The sequence below is a fragment of the Mytilus edulis genome, chromosome 1, assembly GCF_963676685.1.
Source record: "Mytilus edulis chromosome 1, xbMytEdul2.2, whole genome shotgun sequence".
Lineage (NCBI taxonomy): Eukaryota > Metazoa > Mollusca > Bivalvia > Mytilida > Mytilidae > Mytilus > Mytilus edulis.
The window spans coordinates 58041887-58067171 of record NC_092344.1 but is presented as its reverse complement, the minus strand read 5'-3'; the positions used below and the strand labels follow the sequence as shown (position 1 = coordinate 58067171).

At 32.9% G+C, this 25285-nt stretch overlaps 2 protein-coding genes and 1 long non-coding RNA gene across 3 annotated transcripts in view; 1 reads left to right on the top strand and 2 right to left on the bottom strand.

Moving 5' to 3' along the window:
• The window catches only part of LOC139485827 (uncharacterized), a 971519-nt gene that overhangs the window by 309182 nt on the left and 637052 nt on the right, over positions 1 to 25285 (bottom strand). The window lies entirely within an intron of this gene.
• LOC139520605 (hepatoma-derived growth factor-related protein 2-like) lies at positions 648 to 5145 on the top strand. Its single transcript, XM_071313426.1, has 4 exons — positions 648 to 1421; positions 1769 to 1937; positions 3072 to 3181; positions 4972 to 5145. The coding sequence occupies exons 1-4, from the start codon at positions 654 to 656 to the stop codon at positions 5143 to 5145; spliced, it is 1221 nt and encodes a 406-aa protein (XP_071169527.1). The 5' UTR covers positions 648 to 653.
• Positions 17823 to 23451, bottom strand: LOC139485643 (zinc finger protein 235-like). The gene is made up of 2 exons (XM_071270271.1): positions 23366 to 23451; positions 17823 to 19163 (listed from the first exon to the last, which is right to left on the bottom strand). Exon 2 carries the CDS (start codon positions 18972 to 18974, stop codon positions 18156 to 18158), a length of 819 nt encoding a protein of 272 aa, XP_071126372.1. The 5' UTR covers positions 18975 to 19163; positions 23366 to 23451; the 3' UTR covers positions 17823 to 18155.

Genomic DNA, 25285 nt, shown 5'->3' with positions numbered 1-25285 from the left:
GATCAGGGGTAAACAAAACAAACTATATATTTGAACACCCTTTCCCCGTTTTCACCTCGGCCGTCTACGCGACTTTTAACATTTAGTTATCAATACTGTATATATGACGATTTAGTTTTGCATTTAATGCTTTTATATGGAGATATGAAAAACCTTTACAATTAAAAGTATTATAAATAAGTGGCATTACAAAGAATATGATCTTTGTTGGTACATTTCAGGAAAGTTTAAGCGTCTTAAATAATGAAGGCCTTACTCTTGATTTAGGGCAATACAAGTTATTAGGCTCAAATTATTTCCATTTTTTGACGTTAACAATGAAAAAATATAAATAAAAAAACGGAACTTAGCGGTGATTTAAAGTTCGGCGGTCACAGAATTCCTATTCGGCACCATAGAGCAAACACGCTTTAGATTGATACTTCTGTATATAAGAATAAATGAAGTGGAAAATTTTCTGATATATTACTATATATTACTATTACTGGAAATATGGAATATAAAATTAAACTGAAATTTTGTTTGAATAATCGAACCTTGTCAAATTGACAATCAAACCCTTAGTTAAAGTTAAGTTATAATATGGTGTTATTTTTATTTTTTTTTGCCGTCAGCCCGACCTTTAATTTATTATCGTTGTTCCATTTTAAGGTATGGATGAAGATAACGCGATCTTTGAACGCATTTTGAGCGGATTTATCCAATCTGTATTGCATGCTGCTTGCAGCGAAACGGAATCAGATGCAGTGTCAGTTAAACAAACAATGGACACAGACACAGCGAGTGAAGAGGAAAGAGTAGCTTTCTTTGGAAATGCCAGAACCAAAGAGTTTGGGAGACTTACTGCAACAATGAAAGAAGAAAACGATGAAGCAGAGAACACAGAAACAGCGAGTGAGAAGGAGCGAATTGCTTTCTTTGGAGATGCCAGAACCAAAGAGTTTGAGAGACTTACTGCAACAATTGAAGAACAAAACACTAAAAAAGAGAACACAGAAACAGCGAGTGAAGATGAACTAATTACTTTCTTTGGAGCTGCCAGAATTAAAGAGCTTGATAGACTTATGTCAACCCTGAACACAGAAGTCGACAAAGTAGAAAATCAGGATATTCAAGCTAAACCAATGATTATAACAGAGAAAATTTTGCCAAATCAGGTCGAAACAGAGGCACTAGATACGGAAGAAACAGCTAGTGAGGAGGACCGTGTAGCGTTCTTCCAATCTGTTAGAGATGCAGAACGACAAAAACTTATTGAAGCATTTGAAAGAGAGAAAAAATGGAAAGAAGAAAGAGAGGAGAGACGAGAGAAAAAACGACAGGAACAGATCAGGAAAATGTTTGAGGATTTTCATAAACCAGCAGTCAGTCCATTATCGGCCTCATATGAACCAGGTCCATCAAAAGAGCAGTATCATCTGGTATTTAAAAATATACTATAATATATAAATTGTGCATCCTTTTTAAATAAATAACGAAAAAAATAAATCAGTATGTATTGGTACGAAGTCCTAAATTAGAATCATTATATAACTGTCTGTTCCATACGATCGCATCCAAACGAGTCGTTGTTGGTGTTAGTAATGTTAATTTTTTGGATTTTATAATACATGTACAAAATCATGGTATATAAATTGTTAAAAAGTCAATTCCTGACTATGTCTATTCACTTGATTTCTAGAATGTTTGTTTCGATTTTGTAGAAAAAGAAAATGACTAGTGTATTACACAATGTTAATGCTAAATTATTGGTTTGTTTATTTTAAAGTATCCAAGCAGCAGCAATACTGAATACAACATAATGCTGAAATCCTCAGTCTCAAAACTTCACGAGAGAGTGAAAGCTTTCGCCGAAGAACAAAAAGATCTCCAGCGAAAACTTGAACTATCACATGCTACAAACCCCAGAGCGAATACAGATGAAAATAAAGAAAAAAGTAAGTTTTATAATAGGTTATCTGTGAAATAGTAGGAAACATATTTTTTTTTTTGGCGAAAAAAAAGTTAAGCTGAAAATTGTTATAATCTGGTCATACGCTAAATATATTAGTAAGTTTGAAGCACACTTTTTAGAAGAAATGTAATTCTAGCTGATGTTCTTTCTATTACTATTATAATATGAAAGCTGGAATTATCAACTATAAATGTTGAAGTTAGAAAGCAATGGCTAATTTGGAAGCTCAGCTGAATATCAACAGACAAAATGAGGCAACTAAATATGGATTTTCATTTTTTTAACGTTATTTATTATAAGTGTTTTATACACATGACGGACAAAGGTAGAAACTGTCATGATATTTTTACGCTTTTAAGATTTATTTAAACTCTAAGGTAATGTATAGAACTTTAATGTTTTATGTGGCTGGTCTTTGTTGCTGGTTTAAGGTGGTATTGTTTGTATTTCCATCCACTGGTATAATAATAGATTGATTTTTTTTTTTTTTTTTTTTGCTATTTTATGTCGTCATCTATACGCTTTGCATGTTGCATGTTCCTTTCCTTGTTTTACTCTTATTTGTGCATTGTTCTAAATTGTACAGTTGTCTCTATGTCACAATATATTAAACCTGCATCTTTCTTATTTCATTATTTAAATAATTCAATCTTAATTCTATTGCGACTTTTGCATCATAATTACACATGCAACTGATATCGTTATTTTTGAAAAAAAGAAACATGTTGAAAAAAAAATTAAAAGAAATATAGGAAAGCAAACTTTAAAACCCGAGCTTATTGTATTGCTTTGAAGCCGTCATCTATCAATGTTATCTTATTTCGTTGTTTATTTTTTTTATCCATAACTGGGAAGGAAAAGCTCCTTTATGCGATAAATAAGCTTATTTCCCCCTCCCCTTTTTACGTATCCATAGAGAGTTAGAAAAATCAGTATATAGATGATATGGACAAAAATAAGATATTCAGGCGACCGAAACCCCATAGGTTTTACTTACTCTATTTTGGATATACAAAGGGTCAGCAGCAAAACATTAAACTGTTTTAATTATGTTTAAACACGTGACTCAAATACAAAGGTTGAAATACTTAACTAAGTACTACATTTAATTTAACAGGTCATATCAGCATAAGAACAAAAAGTGATGCAGAAATTATAAAGGCCGACAGAACCAATGACGTAAAGAGAACAGGCTCTGTCAGGAGTTTTGTTAACAGAATTTTCAAGGTAAATTTATATAATATGATAGAACTTGTCTGGTGAAGTATAGTCATTTTAATGTTTTCTTTTAAGAAACTTAAAACACAAATTTGACTGCAAAAACAAAATACTTTTCCTTGTTAAGAAAAAAAGCACCACAAAGTGGTAACTTAATTTTGTTGGTGAAAATTTAAAAGGAGAGAGCTTGAGAAGTGAAAACTATATATTTGCGATACTACTTTAAAAATATTTCTTCATAAAAAAAGAAATATAAATAAAAGAATGGCGAGTATTCATTTGAATCAAATATATAGAGAGAGAGACTCTGACATGTCAAATTTTGGCACTAAATTTTATGTCTCGGCATACCAAAGTCCGATACTGGTTCTACCACATACTAGTTCACAAAATACACACACAGAAGAACAAACGTTTAGTTGAAGCTAAAACTCTAGATCTATTGACTTATGCAACTTATATTTCTGGTTAGATAATATTGCTTGATATAATTTTTATTGTCATATGATATATCCGGTATCTCATTTGATTGCCGTATATTATCCCGTATCTCATTTTCAGAGTATGGCCAAAAGTATTCGTCACTTGAAAATTTACTCTATATATTGTATATAAAACTATATTTTTTCAAAAATATATTTTGGGGTAGTTTTTGGTTTGATTTTAAGCAACTTTGTACCAATAGAAACAGAATCGTCACAGGTTTATTTGTTAATTTGGTTATAATTATACTAGTCAACAAAAGAAACGATACACGATTTTTTTTTCAAATCAAAGATGAAGTTTTCCTTTTTATAGTACCAATATTGAAGGTTATAATATTTAATGACCATGTAAATACAAATCTGTTGAAAAAAAAAACATTTCTTTACTTTCATGACGACAAAAATTTCATAAAACGACATTTTCAAAAACAGAAGTTTCAACTAATGATGCCAACCTCTTATTTAGAGGTAAAGACAATGTTTGCAATCAATTCTTTTTGTAATTAAAAGATCATACAGTTTCTTCGTTTATTTGTAAGGCAAAGTTCGGCCCCACGAGAAATCGTTAAAATCATTTTTATTTTTTCACAAGATAAACACAAATATTTTTTTCTGTTCAGAAATCCGCTATTTATTCAACCAAATTAAATTATAAAAAGTTATTGTATGTGTTCATATCAAGAGAAAACAAAAAACACCTGAGGACAAAACTATTACCAAATAAGCAAACATACTTTAGACAATTCTACGTCTTTTAAGGCCTTGTTGATCAAAATCAAACCATAAATGCCTTAAATATTATTTAGAAAAAATGCGTTTTTATATGAATAGATAGAAGAAAAAATGAAGGTGACGAATACTTTTGGGCTGTCCCGTGTCTCAGATCAATACAGGTAACTGTATATACTCTTATCTCATTTCTTTCATATCAACTCTGTCTCGTTACCTTAGCACTGACAATTAGAATTTTTCTAAAAATTAAAACACAATTAATATTTTATTTTGATGAAGAAATAGTCTTTTAAGGCCTTGTTGATCAAAATCCAACCATAAATGCCCTATATATTATTTAGAAAAAATGCGTTTTTATATGAATAGATAGAAGAAAAAATGAAGGTGACGAATACTTTTGGGCTGTCCCGTGTCTCAGATCAATACAGGTAACTGTATATACTCTTATCTCATTTCTTTCATATCAATTCTGTCTCGTTACCTTAGCATTGACAATTAGAATTTTTTTTTAAATTAAAACACAATTAATATTTTATTTTGATGAATAAATAGTATTCAAATTGATTTTTTTTTTATTTTCAGAGAAGCAAATCGACGACAGCTGATTTAAGTACTAAGCCTGTAGACCCAGAAGAACTAAAGTTAGATTTGTCCTTATTGGACGATAACGGAGAGAAAGAAGAAGGTAACAACCTCAATAATACTACTAACATTTCACTTATCAACTCTTCAACTTGTCAGTTTTTCTCTCAATAATTTAATTACCACATACTGATAGGAAACATATTTTAAGAAAAATAAATGCTGATTTCATAAAAAAAAAACCAACCTTATGATGGGACTATTAAATCAATTTATACCAAATATGATAGTCCAAGAGCAAATGAAAATTTAATTATATTTCAAATCCTGCAGCATTTTTTTCACACATACCCTTACACCTTGTACACATTTAATAAACATTCTGTGTCACATTCAAGCACACTTAACACTCCAGAATATGTATTTATTCTATTTATGTATATATAACGATTTCTATTTGAAAAAGAGAAAATCTATTTTATTCTCTTTTTCCAACTTTACTTGAATGAAATGTGTATAGATTTTATATTGGCAAGCTTGTTTATTTTGGGGCACAAGACCCAAAATGATAAAATAACATATTTTTGAAAAGCAGCATTCATTAATCAATGACGAAGCAAGCTATATCCATCATTTTCAGTTTGGGGCAAAATCCCCAAAATGAAATTACAACATACAATGTGTCTGTATCATATGATTATGTAGCTGATTCAAATGAGATATAGTTTTGTAAGCGAACAATGAAAATCTTGTAGAATTGGGGCACATGCCTCAAACTAGTTTTTGAAGAAAAGATTTAAGTTTATCATACTTTCCGATAAGTGCAAGAACAAAGAAAATATCAGTTTGCTTGAATAACAAGACAAAGGCAAATATCGTAAAATATATGTTTTCTTTTATCTTTAATTAATAACAACAGTCTTCCTTCAGTCACAATGCCGTTTTGTCATAAATCAAACAGTTTTTTTTTTCGTTTGTAGTGATTCTGAATGTGTTTGATGTCGTGGCCTTGTAAAGCCGACTATGCGGTATGGATTTTGCTCATTATTGAAGGCTTTACATTTACCTAACGTGTAAATGATTTAATCCGATTCATATGGACTATGCTAGATACTAGTAGTTGTCGCATTGGCAATCCTACTTTATCTCCTGATGCACTTCCTTTCACACATTGTTTTAATCAGTAATATTTAAATCAGTCTAAATATAGCATGCATGACAATATATGGTGCATGTAACATTAGGCCAAAATGTGTCAGTTACTTCTTTGTAATGGCTACAAGTAAAACTTTTTTTTCGGATACTTGTTACCATGGAAATAACAATCTGTTAATTTACCCAAAACTTAACTACAACTTGGAAGCTTGACTTCAAACTGCAAGACCAATCGGCCTTTAAACTTTGAAACCTAACACAGAAACAACACATTATACAAACTTAACTTAGTATCAAAAAGAAATATAAAAACTATAACCTCAAGTTATCCTTAGTCTTTACCGACTGATGTTAAACAATTATAACCTTTCAAAACATATTGCAATTTGGGGTACTTTGCTTATTTGCATAGCGTTCATTTTGCCTTATAATGACCGCAGCCATTACAATAGGACTTGTATATGCCCCTTAAATGCCAATTCCTATGTCGAATCAACACTGATGATGATGTGTCCACATAAAGGTGAATTGTACATGTTCAGGGTTCTGTACGGGTACAAATTAACAATGTCTACTGAGAAAACATTCGGCCTTTTTAAATAAAAAATCGGAGTCGTAACCATACTATAAACTTATTGCTTTGTATATATAATCACGAAAAATCGTAAAAACGACAGATTCAAAACATAAATAAATTAAAGACACAAGAAACCAGATGCTCCGCATGGTGCAGCTTTATACGACAGCAGAGGTCGAACCATGTACAGTTGGGGCAAGTATGGACACAACATTCAAGCTGATTTATTTTCACCTCCCCCTTTCCCAAAATATAATCTCAATTCAAATTTGTAATGGAGTTTGCAACAATAACTACTCATTTAAATACACCATAAAGTGTTAAAATGTAAAATGTCATACAGTCATGGTTAAAATTAATATTAATTAATAGTAACTTATAAAAAAAAATGGGGAATGTGTCCAAAGGGACACAGTGAGCCCTCACTAGCATATAACGTTATAGAGGGACATAACTCAAGAACTCTAAAAGTGAAGCTGCCAAAAATTGAACTTAAACTGAGTTTAGAAGTAATAAGCATTATATACACATTTCATTAAATTTAGTTAAGACAAACTTAAGTTAATAGAAACGAAAAAAATCTTCAATTTTTCCACTTGTAAAGGGGCATAATCCTAGAATGGTAATCAAAGTGCTTGTAATCACTGAATTGTAAAGATTGTTTTAATTTATCAGTAGGTAGTAAAAGTAAATATTGCATTGTATATTGTATATAGCATTGATTTAAGTTGATTCAACTATTATTCTGAATAAAGAAAGATAACTCCAATTTTCAAAGACGATTTCATAAAGCATTGGTTTTAGGTGATTCAACAACCATTCTGGACAAAGAAAGATAACTCCAATGCATTGTCTTGAAACTACAAAAAGGCTTGTCTTTGGCCTCTTGTTGGCCCTTTATTCATAGACTTTTGCCCCGTAACCCTTAAAATATATCACAACCTTCTACTTATGGTATTAAAAACATTGTGGTACAATTTCAGAACAATTGAAATACTTATACACAACTTTTTGTCCTGACACTAGATAAATGCTTGTTTTGGGCCCCTTTTTGCCCCAAATACCTAAACCATAGGGACCATAACATTGTGTTAAAAATTTGATTTCTATTTACTTATAATAAAGTTATCATCCGAAACAATCCGTCTTCGGACGACGATGACGACGACGACGACGTGATACCAATATACGACCGCAAAAAAAACTTTGTGGTCGTATAAAAATTGTTCATGATTTGTCTGCATAAAGGGAAACACCTTTTAAGGGGGAGGCTGGTCAAAATACAGGGGGAGGATCATGTGTTTTTTATTAGTGGAAAAGGGGGGTTCCATTTTTATATAAATTAAAAATGGGGGAATCGGTATTTGTTGCATATGGAAATAAGTAGTTTTCATAGCTGCCATTTTGTGTCACTTTGTCCCATATATATTGTATATGTGCTTCGACGTTTATAATAACCTGAATAATCAAGTTGTTATGTTTCCCTCAATTCGATCACTTAGTCTACTTGAACTAGCATTACTGTCAAGTGTTGTTATAACAAGTTTAATAGTTTGAGAGAAACTAAGTGTAGATTAAAACAAAATTTGTACAGGGATTTGTGTTAAATTTTATCAAAAATTTAAAACAAGCCACGATATGAAAGAATATAGTGATACATTCTCCAATATATGATTTAATATTCATCTAATCCAGGGGCGGATCCAGGAATTTATTAGGGGTGGTCACCTTTTGAAATCTTAAATCACAATTTTTTTATTGGTATCATGAAAATAGTTACAACTATAGAAGACAAAAGTTACACATTATTTATAAAATTGATTCCAATTTCATTTTTCTTGGATGCCTGCGTGCAAACATGTCAACTATAACATCAAGTTCTAACTCTAAATTGTAATGCAGGTGCATCAGTGCAAGTCCATTTAGTCGGTCCTGGCCCATTGTTGCACGTAAAAATGTTTTCAGTAACCCGAGCTCACTATTCGAACGCTCACATTCACAACTTGTTACACTCATTGTGCAAACAATTTTGAGAATTGCATATATATTGGGATAATCAAGTTTGTTGCATTTTTTAATGGTTTCAGCAGCTGACTTTGGCAATGCATCTGTGGTATGTTTCCAGAAATAGAACCACCTGTCTACTTCCGAAGAAATTCCAAATGGACTAGGCAAGTCAGAGTGATAAAAATCAAGAAACGGTTTAATGTTCTCGAGTATTACATGAGCGTGTTGTTTCTGGATAGTCATCTGTGGAATTAAAACAAGCGCCATAACAGCTGTTTTAGAAAGAGAAGAAAATCTATCATTAATGCCAGAGATCAGTTCATCAATATACGGAATACAGAGTGCACGTCGATTAAATCTGCATACAAACAGTTAAATACTGTTATAAAAGATAATACTGAAATGATGAATACCACTAATGTACCTTTTGTTTCCATTATAAGATCCCTCTCATTCCCTAAAAAAAACCACTGTTTTGGTTAATCAATCAAAATTTTGAGGTTTCTATCACACTTTTATGAACTAAACGTGACAATAAATGAGTGATTGAAGTGTTCAAGCTAAGTTCACTTTTGTAATAATGGAGGTTTCAACAAAGCCTATCGAAAAACTTAAGTTTACACAGCATTCAAGAGAGGAATATATAAAAGATCCCTCTTTAATAGTAAATAATGTGTTGTCAGTGTTTCGAGAAGTTTACTTTTTAATGTATTTTTTACAGAGGAGAATTACTAATTTATAAAAGAAGTTTTCATCAAATATGTTTTATGGACTCAATTCACTGAGAACATTTCATGTTTGCAATATTTCCATGAAATAACATGTTGGTTAGTGTTTTGCATGTTAAATTTTGGCATGTTTAAAAGAGGGGGTCACAATATTTGAATGTTTCAAGGGGGGTCAAATAAAAATAGTGAAATATTATGGGGGTCAAGAAAATTTCGTATGTTTGATTTTAAAATGACCAGCTCCCCCTCCCCCTTCCCCCCTTCCCTGGTAAAAAATTATAAGTCCCTAAATGGTTGAATTTTAAAGATAAATAAGAGCAGAAAGCAGTCGAAGGCCATCAATGGGTCTTCAACAAAGCCAGATGGGCTTCAGAGGATCCCTAAACAAAATGTGTACTAGTTCAAACTCCAAAACATAAAAATGTACTTACGATTAGAAACATACAAGACTAACAAAAACATGCAGAAACTCCTGACTTGGAGCAGGCGCACCAATGCGGCGGGATTAAACATCTGTTATCTGCTGTTGGGTCGGGTTGTTGTCTCTTCAACATATTCCCCATTCTAATTCTCAATTTTATTTGTAATATACCAACCCTCTTCCTATACGTCTAACCAACGTAGAAGAGACAAACACACAGCAATACCCACAATTGCACTCAGTTTAAAAGAAGTTCGAGTCCAATGTCAGAATAATTAACAAAGAAACTAAGCAAAATTTCAATGACTATAACTAGAGGCTCTCAAGATCCTGTAACGCTCACCTGACTCTACATGGGTTTTTGAAATCATATAAAAAGATAAAATTTTGCATTCCATTCTGCGGTTTTCTAAAAGAAGACATTTGTATAGGGTCCGTTGTTAAACTAAGTCCCCCGCTGGCAGCAATCTTTGATGATGGATCGGCTACAAAGTTCCAACACTTGGTCAGCACATCATAAGGAGCATTCATGCTATGTTTTGTTTGATTCCATTCAGTGGTTCTAAAGAAGAAGACTTTTGTATGCATTCCCCTTAGGGTCTTCTGTTAAACTTAGTCCGCCGCTGGTGGCCATCATGGATGTTGGATCGACGACAAAGTAACAACACTTGGTCAGTAACTCATAAGGAGCATTCATACTATGTTTGGTTTCATTCCATTCGGTGGTTCTCTAAAAGAAGACATTTGTATGTACACTGTATTTCCCATAGGGTCCTATGTTAAAATAAGTCCCTTGCTGGCGGCAATCTTGGATGATGGACCGGCTACAAAGTAACAACACTTGGTCAGCACCTCATAAGGAGTATTCATGCTATGTTTGGTTTTATTCCATTCAGTGGTTCTCTAAAAGAAGACATTTGTATGTATTTCCCGTAGGGTCCTACGTTAAACTAAGTTCCTGGCGGCCATTTTGGATGATGGATCGGTTATAAAGTACCAACACTTGTCAGCACCTCGTAAGGTGGTGGTTTCATTTCACGACGGACTCCAAATGATGAGAAAAGCTCACTTGACCCTTCGGGACAGGTGAGCTAAAAAAGAAGATGTGGTATGATTGCCAATGAGACAAATTGACAATAATTATAAAAAAAAAAGATGCCGCATGAGTGTCAATGAAACAAGTCTTCACAAGAGACCGAATGACACAGAAATTAACATTTATAAGTCACCGTATGATCTTCAACAATGAATAAAGCCCATGCTGCATAGTCAGCTATAAAACGCACCGAAAACAAAGTAAAACAATTCAATCGAGAAAACTAACGGCCTGATTTTTATGTACAAAAAATGAACGAAAAACAAATATTTAACGCATAAATGATGCAACTACTAGCAGTTACAGACATGCGAGCTTCAGCTCTCAATTTAATTGATTGAAAGAGTATGTCTTCATCATATAAAAATCAGGACCATCCCTCCCGTTAGGAGTTAGTATAATGCCATCACAAAATATATGAGAACATAACTGGGGTCTATCTGTCAGGCAGTCAAGAGAAAGTATAGTTTAATACAAACAAAATGTTTATTGCAATACATGTATGATGTCGGGTTCTTAAACCTGTACTGCCTACTTCAGACTACCAAGTACAAATTGTCATTTATTTATAGATAATATTAATGTAAAAAAAACTGGACTCAACTGCCTTCAAAAATTGAATTGCGTTATTTACTAATTCAATAAGTCCAAATTTTCGTTAGAGACAAGACTGCTCTATGTTTATATATATACATTAATGTAAAAACTACATGCTTCTGCTTTTGTCTAGACTTTCCATCAACATTCATTTATAACTTTATTTACAAAAATATATTTTGACAAAATTTGTCTTGCAACAAATCATTGTGTTAAATTTGTATTCTTCATTTCTTTTCTCTTCCATAGAAATCTATAATTGTTGAACAATCAATTGAATTCATTAATTGATTAAAAAATTAAATCATATTTGAAAAACAAATCTTAAAAATATTTCAACCAAATCATGGGAGTCAAGGGGAATGTGTAAAGTTTCTAAAAACACAATACAAAATTAGTTTATACTCCTACTTTGCATAAGTTCACCTTGTCCTAAAAATAGCCTGATACAAATGCATTAATCGACCAAAACAAAGGGGGGTCCAACCCCCGGATCCCCGCCCCCTGGATCCGCCAATGGCAGCCACTCCAAAAGCAAGATGGCTAACAAAACTAAACACAGTTCAAAATAAAACTATGGGATATACATCATGTCAGGGGGCTTACTGAAATAAGTGATTTTTAAATCACTTATTTGAGTAGCAAATTCAAGGTTTTGTCACAAATTGGGATTATGTATTTTTTTCAAAATTTTAAACACATAGGTTTAAATAATATCTTTTAATTAGTCAAATTAAAAAAAAATGAACTTTTTGCTTCTTATAAGTAGCAAACTTTTTGCCTTTAATGCTATCATTTAGCTGAAAATTCTATTTTAGTTGAAAAAAAAATGCTATAATAATGGCTTTACATAATGAACTGATACTTTCTTCAAAGATTTTTCCCAGCAGTGGGAGTATTTTTCCTGTGAAGTTCAAGGTTTCATCTTTCAGATTATGTAATAAAATTCTACTGTTCGCGATAAAAATTTCACTGTTCGGGGGTGTTGAAATTAGTGGGGGTTATTAAAAGAATGATACTTAAAGAAGTGAGTTTTGGGAAGGAAATTGAGGTCTGATACTTAAACAAGTGATTTTTATGTCATTATCCTAGATTCAGTACAAGGTCATCACCTGAAATGACCTGGTCATCCTAGACAACACAGATGTTGGTTCTGATAAGTTTAGAAACATAATTAGTCCCTGGATCATTAGTATTCTATATTTAAAGCTACAATAAAATTAAATCACTTCTTCTAGTGATTAATTTGTACTACTTAAGTAGGTGATTATTTAAGAAAGACAACTCTAACTTCCAACCTTTATGGAAATAATGTTACTTGAATCAGTGATTTAGAAAATCACTTATTTAAGTAAGTCCCCTGACATGTACATTTGTACATAAACAAAGCTTTTTCTCATAAAATGTCTGTCGCATATTTAAACACAATGTATCTTGTATGATCCTACATCAGTTTTTGCTATTTTGAATACCGCGCTATTTCTACAACTTACAGTGGAGCATAAAGCCATACTAGAACTGACATACAGCTACTCAAAAACTAGATAGCACAGTAAATTTAAAATTGTGCGCCTAAGATATTCCTCTACTTATTTTATGTTCTGTTATGTTCTGATGTGTATCCTAAAAGAAACATGGTCACTTAGAGTGCATTAGTAGTTCACCTTTGCTGTATTTGACAAAACCTCTCTGAATTGTGGTTATTCAATCAATGCTCTTCAGTTTAGTAATTTATTTGGCATATTACCATTTTGCTCTGAGTAATTTGAAGACGAAATGCACGTGAGACGCGAAAAAATATACGCATGGTTCCTGATGAGGTATTTTTTTCACGATGCAGTCTGTTTGGAAATCCATACAAATACACAAAAGAAAAGAAAAATGTAGCTTTTCCAAATCTTTAACATTAAGTTTAACAGCTGCTTAAATTTCCATTGAAAAATAAACATTTAAAGTTGAAAAAGACATAATCTGTTCTTCATTAAATCTCTTTTAATAAAGAATCATTAAATTAATAATAATATTTGCATATTTTTTAAATAATTTTCAATTCTAAATATAAACATAGTAAAAATGATGGCCATTAGAGTGAAAATGTGTTGCTGGTTTATTCTTTGATGAACTATATCGATTTGACCTGGTTATTTGATGAAACTATTTGATAAACAGTAAAATAAGTTGGAGATCACCTTAAAATTGTTGACTTTCATTAATCTTGAACATATTAAATGAAATCAATTATATAAGATCCATAAAGCAACTGAAATCAACTTTGTATATTTATATGAACGATAACACTTGTAATAAAATATATAAATAAAAATATTTAAACATGTTAATAACCATCTAATTAATTTAAAATTAAATCTCTCACTCGCTCATATTTTAATGCTTGGTCGCTGCGTGGGAGCAGCGACCAAGCATTAAAAAATGAGCGAGTGAGAGATTTAATTTTAATTAGATTGTGTTAATAAAGGCTTTCTTGTGACAATATTAACTACGACTGCTCATGTCCCCAACTACCACATTTTTTAATCCCCCAAGCTTCTCTTTTTCCCAGATCACACCGTTGTTTAACCCCCTCCACCTTATATCTCAATAACGTGTTATAAGAAATAAGATTTTTTTTTTATTGTTGCTATACGTTTCCACTGGAATGGATTTTATAAAATATGGACACACTGAATGTATTACCGGCTTGTATATTATTTTATACTATAACAATCATAAAATGTATACTAATTGTAATAATTTCACATGTAATATATATAATCACCAATAAAACATATCATATGACAAAAAGATGCACATAATTCAGACACAAAACATGTCATTAGTACAAAAAAAAATCCTGACATTGTCCTGAATTAGTTTTGTTCATTCTTAAAATATTGGTCTATCTATCTTTGATATATATATATACTAGCACAAGGCCGTAGCTAGGCATCTTATTTTAGTGAGGCAAAATAATTGAGCCGAGCGAAGCGAGGCGAAAAATTTTTTTGGAGGGTATGAAATTAGTGGTGCAGAATCCTGCATTCTAGACATTTTTAGAGAGTTTGATAATGTTTTGAATTTGGACACTTTTTATATAAATTTTTCATATTTTAAGACTTTTACTAACACCAAATTTTTAACAACTTTATTTAAATTTATATGTAAGACTAAATATCACTGATTTGAGTCTGCTGCCAGAACATTGAACAAACATCGATTCAGTAGAGTTTGCCAAATTTTTCTATTGCCAGTTCAGTCAAATCGTTTCAGAATCATAATTTGGTCTGTTGATATCCTTATCGCGATGAACATGGAGCATGGCAGGACCGCACAATCTCTCGCCACTCATGCATGCTCTTTTCCAAGTTTTCAGTCGTTTCAGGGCAGTCTGTGTTTCTAAAGGTAGCACATTATCATCAACATAATGATCAATGTCTTCTCCCAATTCCTTCTCCATCAGCAATTCGGTAGCAGCATCGATAGTAACAGTTTTGTTTGCAAAAGAGAATTAAGCTTTCCTGTAAGCACCATCATACAGTCGCAGTTTCAAAATATTAAACTCGCTTTTATGCTGACAAAGAGTAGACAAACTAGGGATATAATGAGATAAGATACAGGTATATGATTCTATCTATAGAGTAACTATATCTGGTATGGGTACAGGGGAAATTGGACTGGAGTTTTTGACGTTTACATGTAGGTCCGTAATTTCCGATTATTTCTGAAAATAGTTGGTGGTATTTTAGTTCCAGAATCTATAAATTTAGGGGTAAGGGCTTGGGGGTGTTCCGAAACCCCGAATATAAAGAAACGAAATTCTGTAGTCCCGAATAAGTTAAGTGAAAATACTGTGTTAAAGGTGCTACTATTCGATCCTCAATAATATCAAATTGGAATATGGGATATTCTTTCAATTTTTAAGGTTAAAGAAACATGGATAAAAACTAATCCATGGAGGTTTCCTATTATCTATATTTTATTTATCTGTGAAAAGAAAGATTAAAGTTTGTGAAATGAATACGCAGACAGGACTGCCCCCTTGCGATGCCCAGTACTTGATTTGTCAAAAGTTGGTGAAACGGAGAAATGAATACGCAGACAGGACTGCCCCCTTCCAAAGACCAGTACTTCATTTGTCAGTTACTGTCTACTTATCGTTTTTGGATTGTACTAATGCAGTTATATGCAATACTCAGACTCTGTTCACAAAAAACTAGTTTACTAGAATTATTCCGTATTTACCTTCAGTGTCGCTTTTCCTTTTTCTGCAAGAGCCCGTTTTTAATTAGAGTTCCATGATGATTATCGTTACTAGGTTAATGTAATCGAGAAACATCACCCGTCGAGATGCTGAGTTATATCCAGGAAGAATAGTGTAAAAGGAATGATGACAAGTTATAGAAATTAAGGTTGAGACAGAACAACAAATCGGACTATTATATTTATATATACATGTATGTATATATATATAAAAAAAAATCAGTGTCGAAATTTTAGTGAGGCAATTGCCTCACTTGCCTCAAGGGTAGCTACGGCCTTGCTAGCAGTAACATATACTTCAATTAAAGACTAAAAATAAATACATATTTAGTAAATATTTCTTTTTAAAAAGAAAGTGACTTTGTAAGATTATTCAGTTGAATTATTAGTTAAGGTGGTACCTAACACTACAGGGAGATAACTCTGTAAAATCAGCAGAACGTTTTAATGACGTTGTGTTCATAAGGGAATATTAAGCTTCTCAATGATCAAAATAAGTGTTTGTCAAACTGCTATATAACCAGTGTATTTTTTCTGATTAAACGGTTGGTTCAACTGAATATTTTGAAATTTTTATAATTTTGTCAAAGGGTCACAGTAATTATTTTGTCAAAATTTTAAGAAAATTAAACGAGTCAAATTAATTTTAGTTAAAGTGTTGGGTACCACCTTAAATATACTTTATGAAGGAAAGAAGAAAAACACGTAAAAGCTCTCCTGCGCATGCGTTATGTGTAGTAATTTACACCAAGCAATAATGAAAATATTTGAAGCATAATTTTTCTATACAGTAAAAAAACAATTTTATAAAACAATGAACACAGTTGCCTTTTGTCTACCATACATGGTCTTTATGAGTGCATGACAATGATGTAATCTTCGTAATCTTTTAAAACATTTGTGCATTCATAAGTTGTTTAAAAGAACACCAGCCATTAAAATGTTAAGGGGGAGGAGGTTTGTAGTTGCGATTGCCACTTAAAGTTGCATAACCAGTTTTTGTACCAGTTTTTGTGTGCTTTGTGTGGGGAAGTTAAGGTCTTTGGCAAGAATGTATATTTTTGTCTTTTAATAAGCCAGGAGATCCATTTTGAAAACCCTCCTAGCTGCAACCGTCCCCTCGTTAAATAAAATAGTTGTGTCCTAACCAGTATTCTTCTTTGTGTAGTATCTCCCGTACGTGATAATCTTAATTATGTTTAGTAGTTCTAATGTAATCTTTATTCGTTGGTTCGGATGATTAAGTAAAAATTACATATTCAGCATATTTCCCCCTCCGAAATCGCATGCAACGTCGGATTTCACCATGTTGGATCCTGGAAATTGGACAGAAGGTTTTGACATTTTGATCACTTTTCTCCCGTTAGATACACTCTATCTCCATGATCTCTATCCATTTTTTAAGATAATAACTTATACTTGTATTTTACATCTCCAACCTGTGTTCTAAGTCTGTTCGATCTTGTTGGCCATTTATAATCGGAAGGAGCGCTCATTGAACACAAAATTTCAATCTACATATTACCCAAAGGATGAACAAGGTCACGTTATAGTATCTGTACTTGTTAGTACATTTCAACAAACGTTAACGGATTACAAACACTAAGTAAAGATTACGTTTTGACTTGCTTTATAGCTAAAAGTGAATCAATGTTTCCTCAAATGTGTTTGTAATGCTTCATTCCGACTAAACTGTTCATTGCATATATCGCACCTAAAAGGTTTCTCACCAGTGTGTGTTCTCAAGTGATTTCGTAAAGGTCCTCTGTCGCTGAACCGTCTGTGACATACATTACATTTATAAGGTCTTTCACTAGTGTGTATTTTTATGTGACTTGCCAAGTAACGAGCACTTTTAAACCCTTTACCACACGAATCACACTTATAAGGTTTTTCATCCATATGAACTATCATGTGTTCCTTTAAAACATACCTTGATCTACAGCGTCTACCACAGACAATACATTTATAGTCATTTGTGTGGATTTTCAAATGTTCATTTAGGAATCATTTAGGTTCGAGATCGTTTCACACTGTTTATAACATACATCACATTTAAAAAGTTTTTCCCCATTGTGTATCATCATGTGCTTCTGTATCAGCTTCAAGTTATGAATATTACTTATTCCTTTGTTACATATATCACATTTATAAAGTTTGTCAACATTATCAACCGTATGCTTACTCTTAAAGTGTTTTTTCATGTATTTATTCTGGCTAAACCCTTTACCACATATATCACATTTAAAGGGTTTTTCTACAGTCTTAGTGTGTGTGTTTTTAATGTGTACATGTATCATTAAGTCGCTGAATTGACCAATTTCTTCTCCACAATCAGTACATTTATTAAGTTTTATCTAATATGTGCATTTTTCTATGCTCATGCAAGTTGTAACTTTTACTAAATCCTTTATTGCAAACATCGCATTTATAAATTTTATCACAAATACGATTTCTTATGTGTCTCCGCAAACTTCCTTTGTCGTTAAATCTTGTACCGCATTTATCACATTTATTGGGTTTTTCACCCGTGTGTATTCTCATGTGATTCTCTAAGTTCAGACTCTCAGTAAATGTTTTTTCACAAACATTACATTTACTAACAGACATGACAGACTGAGAGTGAACTGTCTTGTGTTTATTATAATTCTTACGATATCTAAAACTTGTACCACAAATCTCACAAATATGAGGTTTTTCACCAGTATGTATCCGCATGTGTATCTTTAAGTTGTATCTATTACTACACGTTTTACCACAAATATCACATACACAAACTTTAACAGCAGAATGTGTTTTCAAATGGGTTTTGCAATTACGATTTTTTGTGTGTCTATGCAAGTTGCTATTGTGGTTAAATTTTGTACCACATTTATCACATTTATAAGGTTTTTCACCAGTTCTAGTATGTATCTGCATGTGTACTTTCAAGTTGGTTCTCGTACTATACGATTTTCCACATTTATCACATTTATAAGGTTTTTCACCTGTACTAGTATGTATCCGCATGTGTACTTTCAAGTTGGATTTCGTACTATACGATTTACCACATGTATCGCATACACAAACGTTAACAGCAGAATGTGTTTCCATGTGGTCAACTGAAGGTACATCGGTACTAAATATTTTACCACTCATATTGAGATCTCGAATGTTCCCCTCCATTCCAGTGTGAGATATCGTGTCAATTTTGAGCTGATACCTTGATTCACACTGTTTTCTACAAATACCACAACAATACAAAGAGCTTTGTCTAGGGTGAATATCTATTGGTCAAGAGATACGTTTACTGTGAATGAGTGGGCATCTGTATCCTTTGATTTTCTTTGATCCGTGGTATTGCTGGTTTCTTGGCTACAAAATAAAATAAACACCATACAGACAACAACTATAATAGACAGTCTCTTAAAAGATTTCAGGTCAGAATTGACTAGGAAATGTTACGAATACCGCTTGTTCCTAGTTTATATCACTGTTATAATACATGATAATAATATATAAAATCAAAAGAATCGTGGAAGGCGTCACAGAAAAAAAATGCCCCTCAAGAAGTCATAACTATTCGGACGGAAGACATCACAGAAAAAAATTAACCTTTCTAGACGTCATAATTATTTAATATGCGTTGCGGAACATGTTGACTATATACCTTTTGTTCCTCTCGTAATAAGCTTTCGAATGAGGTATAAGGTTTATCTATAATTAGGGGCTAAAGTGTCGCAGCAGTCCATTCCATTATTCAAAATATCCATTTCATTATTCAAAATTGGCTATTTCTTAATTTTCACGCGTATTTTGGCATTTAGGTCCTCCGTAATCCCCCTAATGGTCATTGCGGCACAATTGACTTGTTTTATCTATAATTTGAAGAATAGCAAAGGTCGAATGAAAATTAAAAAAGAAAGGCCACGTAGAGTATTTCAATTTTGAAAAAAAATATGTTTTGGCATTCAGGTCGTCCATACACTGATACATTGAACCAAGGAATTTCTGTTAAAAATAGTTAGGAAAACCCACACTAGTTTATCCTCCGAAACTAGGAACTAGATAAAATTATCAAATTAAAATTGAAAGATTGTTTTTATCTATTTTTTCTGATATTAATTTGAATATTTGTTAGATAACACCAAAAAGACGAATTTAGAAATACGGGATATAGCTATAGTGTCACAGTCATTTTTTTTTTTTTATCTTTATTTCACTATTCACCGCTTCAAGTTGAATAATGAAACATAAACTATTTCATTATTCATTTTTTAAATATTGAATTTTGAATAATGAACTATGAATAATGGACGTACTTCAGCGCGGTTAATTATTTGGACTAAAATCAATCTAATTAAAATTAAATCCTTGAATTCGGCTCTCGTTCTGATATATCGCACATATTGCCATAGATAAGTTATTAATGCTTTTGCAAATAAAATATTCACTTATTTAGTGTATAATTTAATTTAATGCATACGATCAATAAAAATATAGATCTCTGATTTCGTTAATAATAATATTCTCCATCACGAAATCAAAGTTTAATAATATTCGATTAGATTGGACATTTTGGTAACTACTTGCTTATATAGATCTAGAATGAAATTCAAAACAGTGTACAGTGGCGGATCCAGCCATTTTAAAAGGGCTGGTCCCAACCCAGAGTAAAAGAGGGGGTCCAACTATATGCTCCCATTCAAATGCATTGATCGGCCATAGAAAGGGGGTTCCAACCCCCGGACCCCCCCCCCCCTTCTGGATCCGCCACTGTTGTAGCTGTGGCCATTTATTGACACATTAAATTCATCCATTGACTGGGACAATTTAGGTGAACGTTTGTCTGAAAAGACCACTGTTCACGACGTACAGAATGTACCTACGATAGATATTTAAACTGTGGGGTTACCAAAGGTTTCTTAACGCCTTTAAAATAATTCGAAAAATTCATCAGGAATAACCTTTATGTTTTGATTTATATAATAATTGATATAAATCAAAACATCGTGTTATTTCTGATTAATTTTTCGAATTACTTTATTAAGGTGTTTTTAAAATGTATATAGTGAGCAGTGGTCGTTATATATGCAAATGTTCATCTAAATTGTCCCAGTCAATGGATGAATTTAATGTGTCAATCAATGGCCACAGCTACACTGTTTTGAAGTTCATCCTATTAAAATAAACTCCTTTATTCTATTTTTTTTTAATTTCTGATATGACATATTTCATGAGGTGTTAAGGAACAAATCTTATGGAACCTTAAATTTATTCTTTGAAATCCCGATTGAATATCATGCGCTCATGACGCAGCTCTTAATTACGTATGCTATGCTATCTGCTAATTCCTTAAAATGAGGAAATAATTTAATATTTATCATGTTTATGACTGTGTCAATTTATCATAAAATTCATTGTAATAAATTACTATGCTCTCAGGTCCGTAACTACCTATATGGCAGGGGAGGGTTTGCCTCCCCTGAATTTTCTACACCAAAATTTTTTTTTGAAGTAAAAAAAATTAAATATTGACAATATGAACACGAAGAACTTGAATTTATATTATAAACAACACAAGTTAACAGTTTTAACAGTGTTATAATGGTACGTGATATGTCTGTCATTTATCGGATTTTTGATCGAAAGTAAACCGTTTCAGTATTGTTTTATTTTTATTTTTTCGTGTGACCGTCCGTCTGTTATTCAGTATTGAGGGGGTCAGTATTCGTATGAGAACACATATGAAACTTTGCTTTCGATAATTTTGAATAAAAACTTAACTATTCACATTTATTTTGGGGCTCAATTATTTAAGCAGAGGAAGTTCCTTTTGTATTGTGAATCTTTTAAGATATCGGAAATTCGTTACCGGCTGAATCAGCGGTTTGATCCTTTTTTTAAGTTTCCCGATCGTACCAATCTCCCATACAGACAGAGTTATCGTCCTTTCCTCCTCAATCTTGAGGAGGAAAGGACGATAACTCTGTCTGTATGGGAGATTGGTATTGTACGAGAACATTACGGTCAATGCCTAAGTAGGTAAACACTCCCATTCGTTGTAGCAGGGACTTTCTATACTAAGTATATACTAGACTAGTATAGAAAGTCCCTGTTTGATGTTATATACATGTCTGTTGGAGCTTTCAACAATATTGAAATTCAAGATCCTCAATAAAAAAAAATATCTTGTGTTTTATAATCTTGCTTTATATGTTTTTTGAGCTTACCAGTTTCTGAAAAAAATATCTTTAAATACAGAAAATACAGATAATTATTATTTGTATGAAAAATGCTCCAAGGATCCAGCAAAACTGATCTTTCTTAAAGTAAGGAAATCGAAGGAAAACGGGTAATTTTAGCCATATCATTTGAGAACAAAATCCACGGTCACAATGTATTTAATGTTAACAATTATAGGTTGCGCCCCCTACCCCTATCAAAGGGGGCTCAATCGGCGGTCCCCAAACCCCTGCCTCCTCTGAATTCGAACCCTAGTTACGGCCCTGGAGCCTCTTCAACCATGTCAACCGCCTTGCCCATCAGGAACCGTTTAGCTGGAATTAAAAATGTCTTATCTTATAACAGGTTAAAGTCAAATAAAATTGATTCTAAGGAATATTCCTGACAACATTGTTTTTTGCAGTAAACTGGAGAACAACATATGTATGTATCACCATTAAATTTATGTTAATTATGCGTTCCATAGATAAATTTAACATGTTTAACGAGTTCAATGTTGCCGGCTATTTTGTGTCGCAAGTATTGTCTTCTATATTAATTTATTATACTAGAACACACCCGTGATATCACGGGTCCGTGACTGAATTAAAGTATATAACTATGCGCAAGCCTTTTATTTTAGTATTAGTATTGTCATCTGATAACTGAGTCATGCCGATTATAAGATACACAGTTTTTCTCTGCTTTCAAGTCTTTCTGTTTGAACCCGTCGAACTGAAACAATAATATTAATTATTTGGAAAACAAAAGGTCCTGGAATGGAGTATTTTTTAATCAACAGCATTGTCCTATATAAGTTATAAATAAAGTTGAATTCTTTGCTTCGCTGTTTTACGTCATGCCCACTACCTATACGCCTTATTTTTAGTCCAGATTTTTAGTATTCGTATTGTTATCTAAGAAAGTATTACTGATTAAAATACTACAATAGGTAACAATTTGACAATTTAGTAGTGTCAACCCTGTGGTTATGACCCGTGTATATAGCATATTAATCCTGAATACAACGTTTGGTGGTGCGCCTGTCAGATGCGGAACGTACAGATAAGGTAATAGGTAACAGGTAACTATACTATTGGTATCGGTAGCGGACTCGACACGGAACTTCTTAATTATTGGCAATATTAATTACGTGGAAAACAAAAGGGCCTGGAGTGGTGTAATTTTTTATCTACACCTTTGTACTATATTAGTTATATATAAAGTTGAATTCTGTGATTCGTCGTTTTTACGTGATGACGGCTGACAAATTGGACCTCGTAATTTTAGTATTATAGATACAAATAAAATGACATCCTGAATGGTTATTGACAAATGCAAAACAAACTTACAATCAAGACTTGTCATCCTAATACACCAATAGTTTGTAGATATGTCATATGTATTCAAAAGCTTGGAGTCACAGGGTGATCCGGTGGCCTTACACAATTCCACGAAGAACCAACAAGGGAAAACAACCTACTGGACCTTGTATTCACAACAAACCCGTCACTTATGAAAACATCAACAAACATACCAGGTATTTCTGACCATGCAATCATCATAACTGATACAGACATCAAACCTTTCTACTACAAATCTAATCCTCGGAAAGTCTACACCTGGGCAAGAGCCAACTGGGATGAAGTGAACAAAGATCTAGATTCACTATTATCACAGATAAGTAACAGTATCCAAAACAACCAAAATGTCAACGAAGCATGGCTGATGTTCAAGAAACACCTATTTGCCAGCCTTGATAAAAACATACCATCAAAAATAGTCAAGTCCAACAACAGACTACCATGGATAACACAAAAGATCAAAAAGATGCTGAAGAAAAAACAAAACTTGTATAACCAGGCCAAAAGAACAAAATCATGGACAAACTACCGCCATTTCCAAAAAACATGCAAAAGAGAAATTAGGAAAGCAGAAAACAATTATATTAACAACGCTATAATTGAAGGAATGAATAAGAACAACACAAAACCTTTCTGGAAGTATGTTAAGTCAAGGAAACAGGACAATATAGGGGTTGCACCACTAAAGAAACATGGACAGCTCATAAACGACAGTAAGGAGAAGGCGCAAATTCTACTGGAGCAATTTGCGTCTGTCTTCACAAAAGAAACAACTAAAACACTACCCAAAACAAACATCAGGGTAAAAGACTCCATACATCAAATTACCATCAGATCAGAAGGAGTAAAAAAGCTGCTACAAAGAGTAAACCCATCCAAAGCATCTGGTCCTGACAACATACCAAACAGAGTACTAAAACAATGCGCCGAACATCTGGCACCAATAATAACACTCATATTCCAGCTCTCACTAGACAGTGGTACACTACCAGAGGATTGGAGAAATGCAAACATCTCTAGCATATTTAAGAAAGGAGACCGACACGCGGCCGAAAACTACAGGCCAGTCTCATTGACATCAGTACCATGTAAACTTCTTGAGCACATCATATGCCGTCATATACTTAAACATCTGGAAAAGCATAATGTATTAACATCACTAAACCACGGCTTTAGATCTGGATATTCCTGTGAGACCCAACTTGCCATTACAATCCATGATATGCTACAATCCTACGATAAAGGAAACCAAGTAGATATTGCGATTCTGGATTTTTCAAAAGCGTTCGACACAGTACCTCATGATAGACTCTTGCACAAAATAGACCAATATGGAATTAGAGGAAATATCCACAAATGGCTAACTTCATTCCTAACCGAGAGAAAAATGCGAGTACAACTTGATGGAGAAAACTCAAGAAATGCTTCAGTTGAATCCGGAGTCCCCCAAGGAACGGTACTAGGACCCATCCTCTTCCTGTGTCACATAAATGATCTCCCAGATGCAGTAAACTCATCAGTACGACTATTTGCAGACGACTGTTTGCTCTACCGGGAAATTAAAAACCAAAATGACCATAACAAACTACAAGAGGATCTCAAATCACTAGAAAAATGGGCCGACGACTGGGGTATGCGCTTCAATGCCAAAAAATGTTATATGCTTAGCCTGAAAAGTAAAAGTCAGCGTTTTTACAACCTTAACAACCACACGCTTGAACAAGTGTCATCCAACCCATACCTAGGACTCCAAATACAAGAAGATCTTAAATGGAAAGAACAAATAACAAATACGTGTAACAAAGCCAGTTCTACCCTAGGCTTCCTTAGAAGGAACCTGCAACACTGTCCTATGGAATGCCGTAAAACAGCATATATAGCTCTCATACGATCAATAATGGAGTATGG

Bases quoted from the DNA above. Each gene is read 5' to 3' on its own strand.
- LOC139520605 (XM_071313426.1), top strand. From the start codon at position 654: ATGGATGAAGATAACGCGATCTTTGAACGCATTTTGAGCGGATTTATC. The intron at 1,422-1,768 runs GTATTTAAAAAT...TTTATTTTAAAG, and splicing joins CAAAAGAGCAGTATCATCTG to TATCCAAGCAGCAGCAATAC. The intron at 3,182-4,971 runs GTAAATTTATAT...TTTTATTTTCAG, and splicing joins TTGTTAACAGAATTTTCAAG to AGAAGCAAATCGACGACAGC.
- LOC139485643 (XM_071270271.1), bottom strand. From the start codon at position 18,974: ATGGAGGGGAACATTCGAGATCTCAATATGAGTGGTAAAATATTTAGT.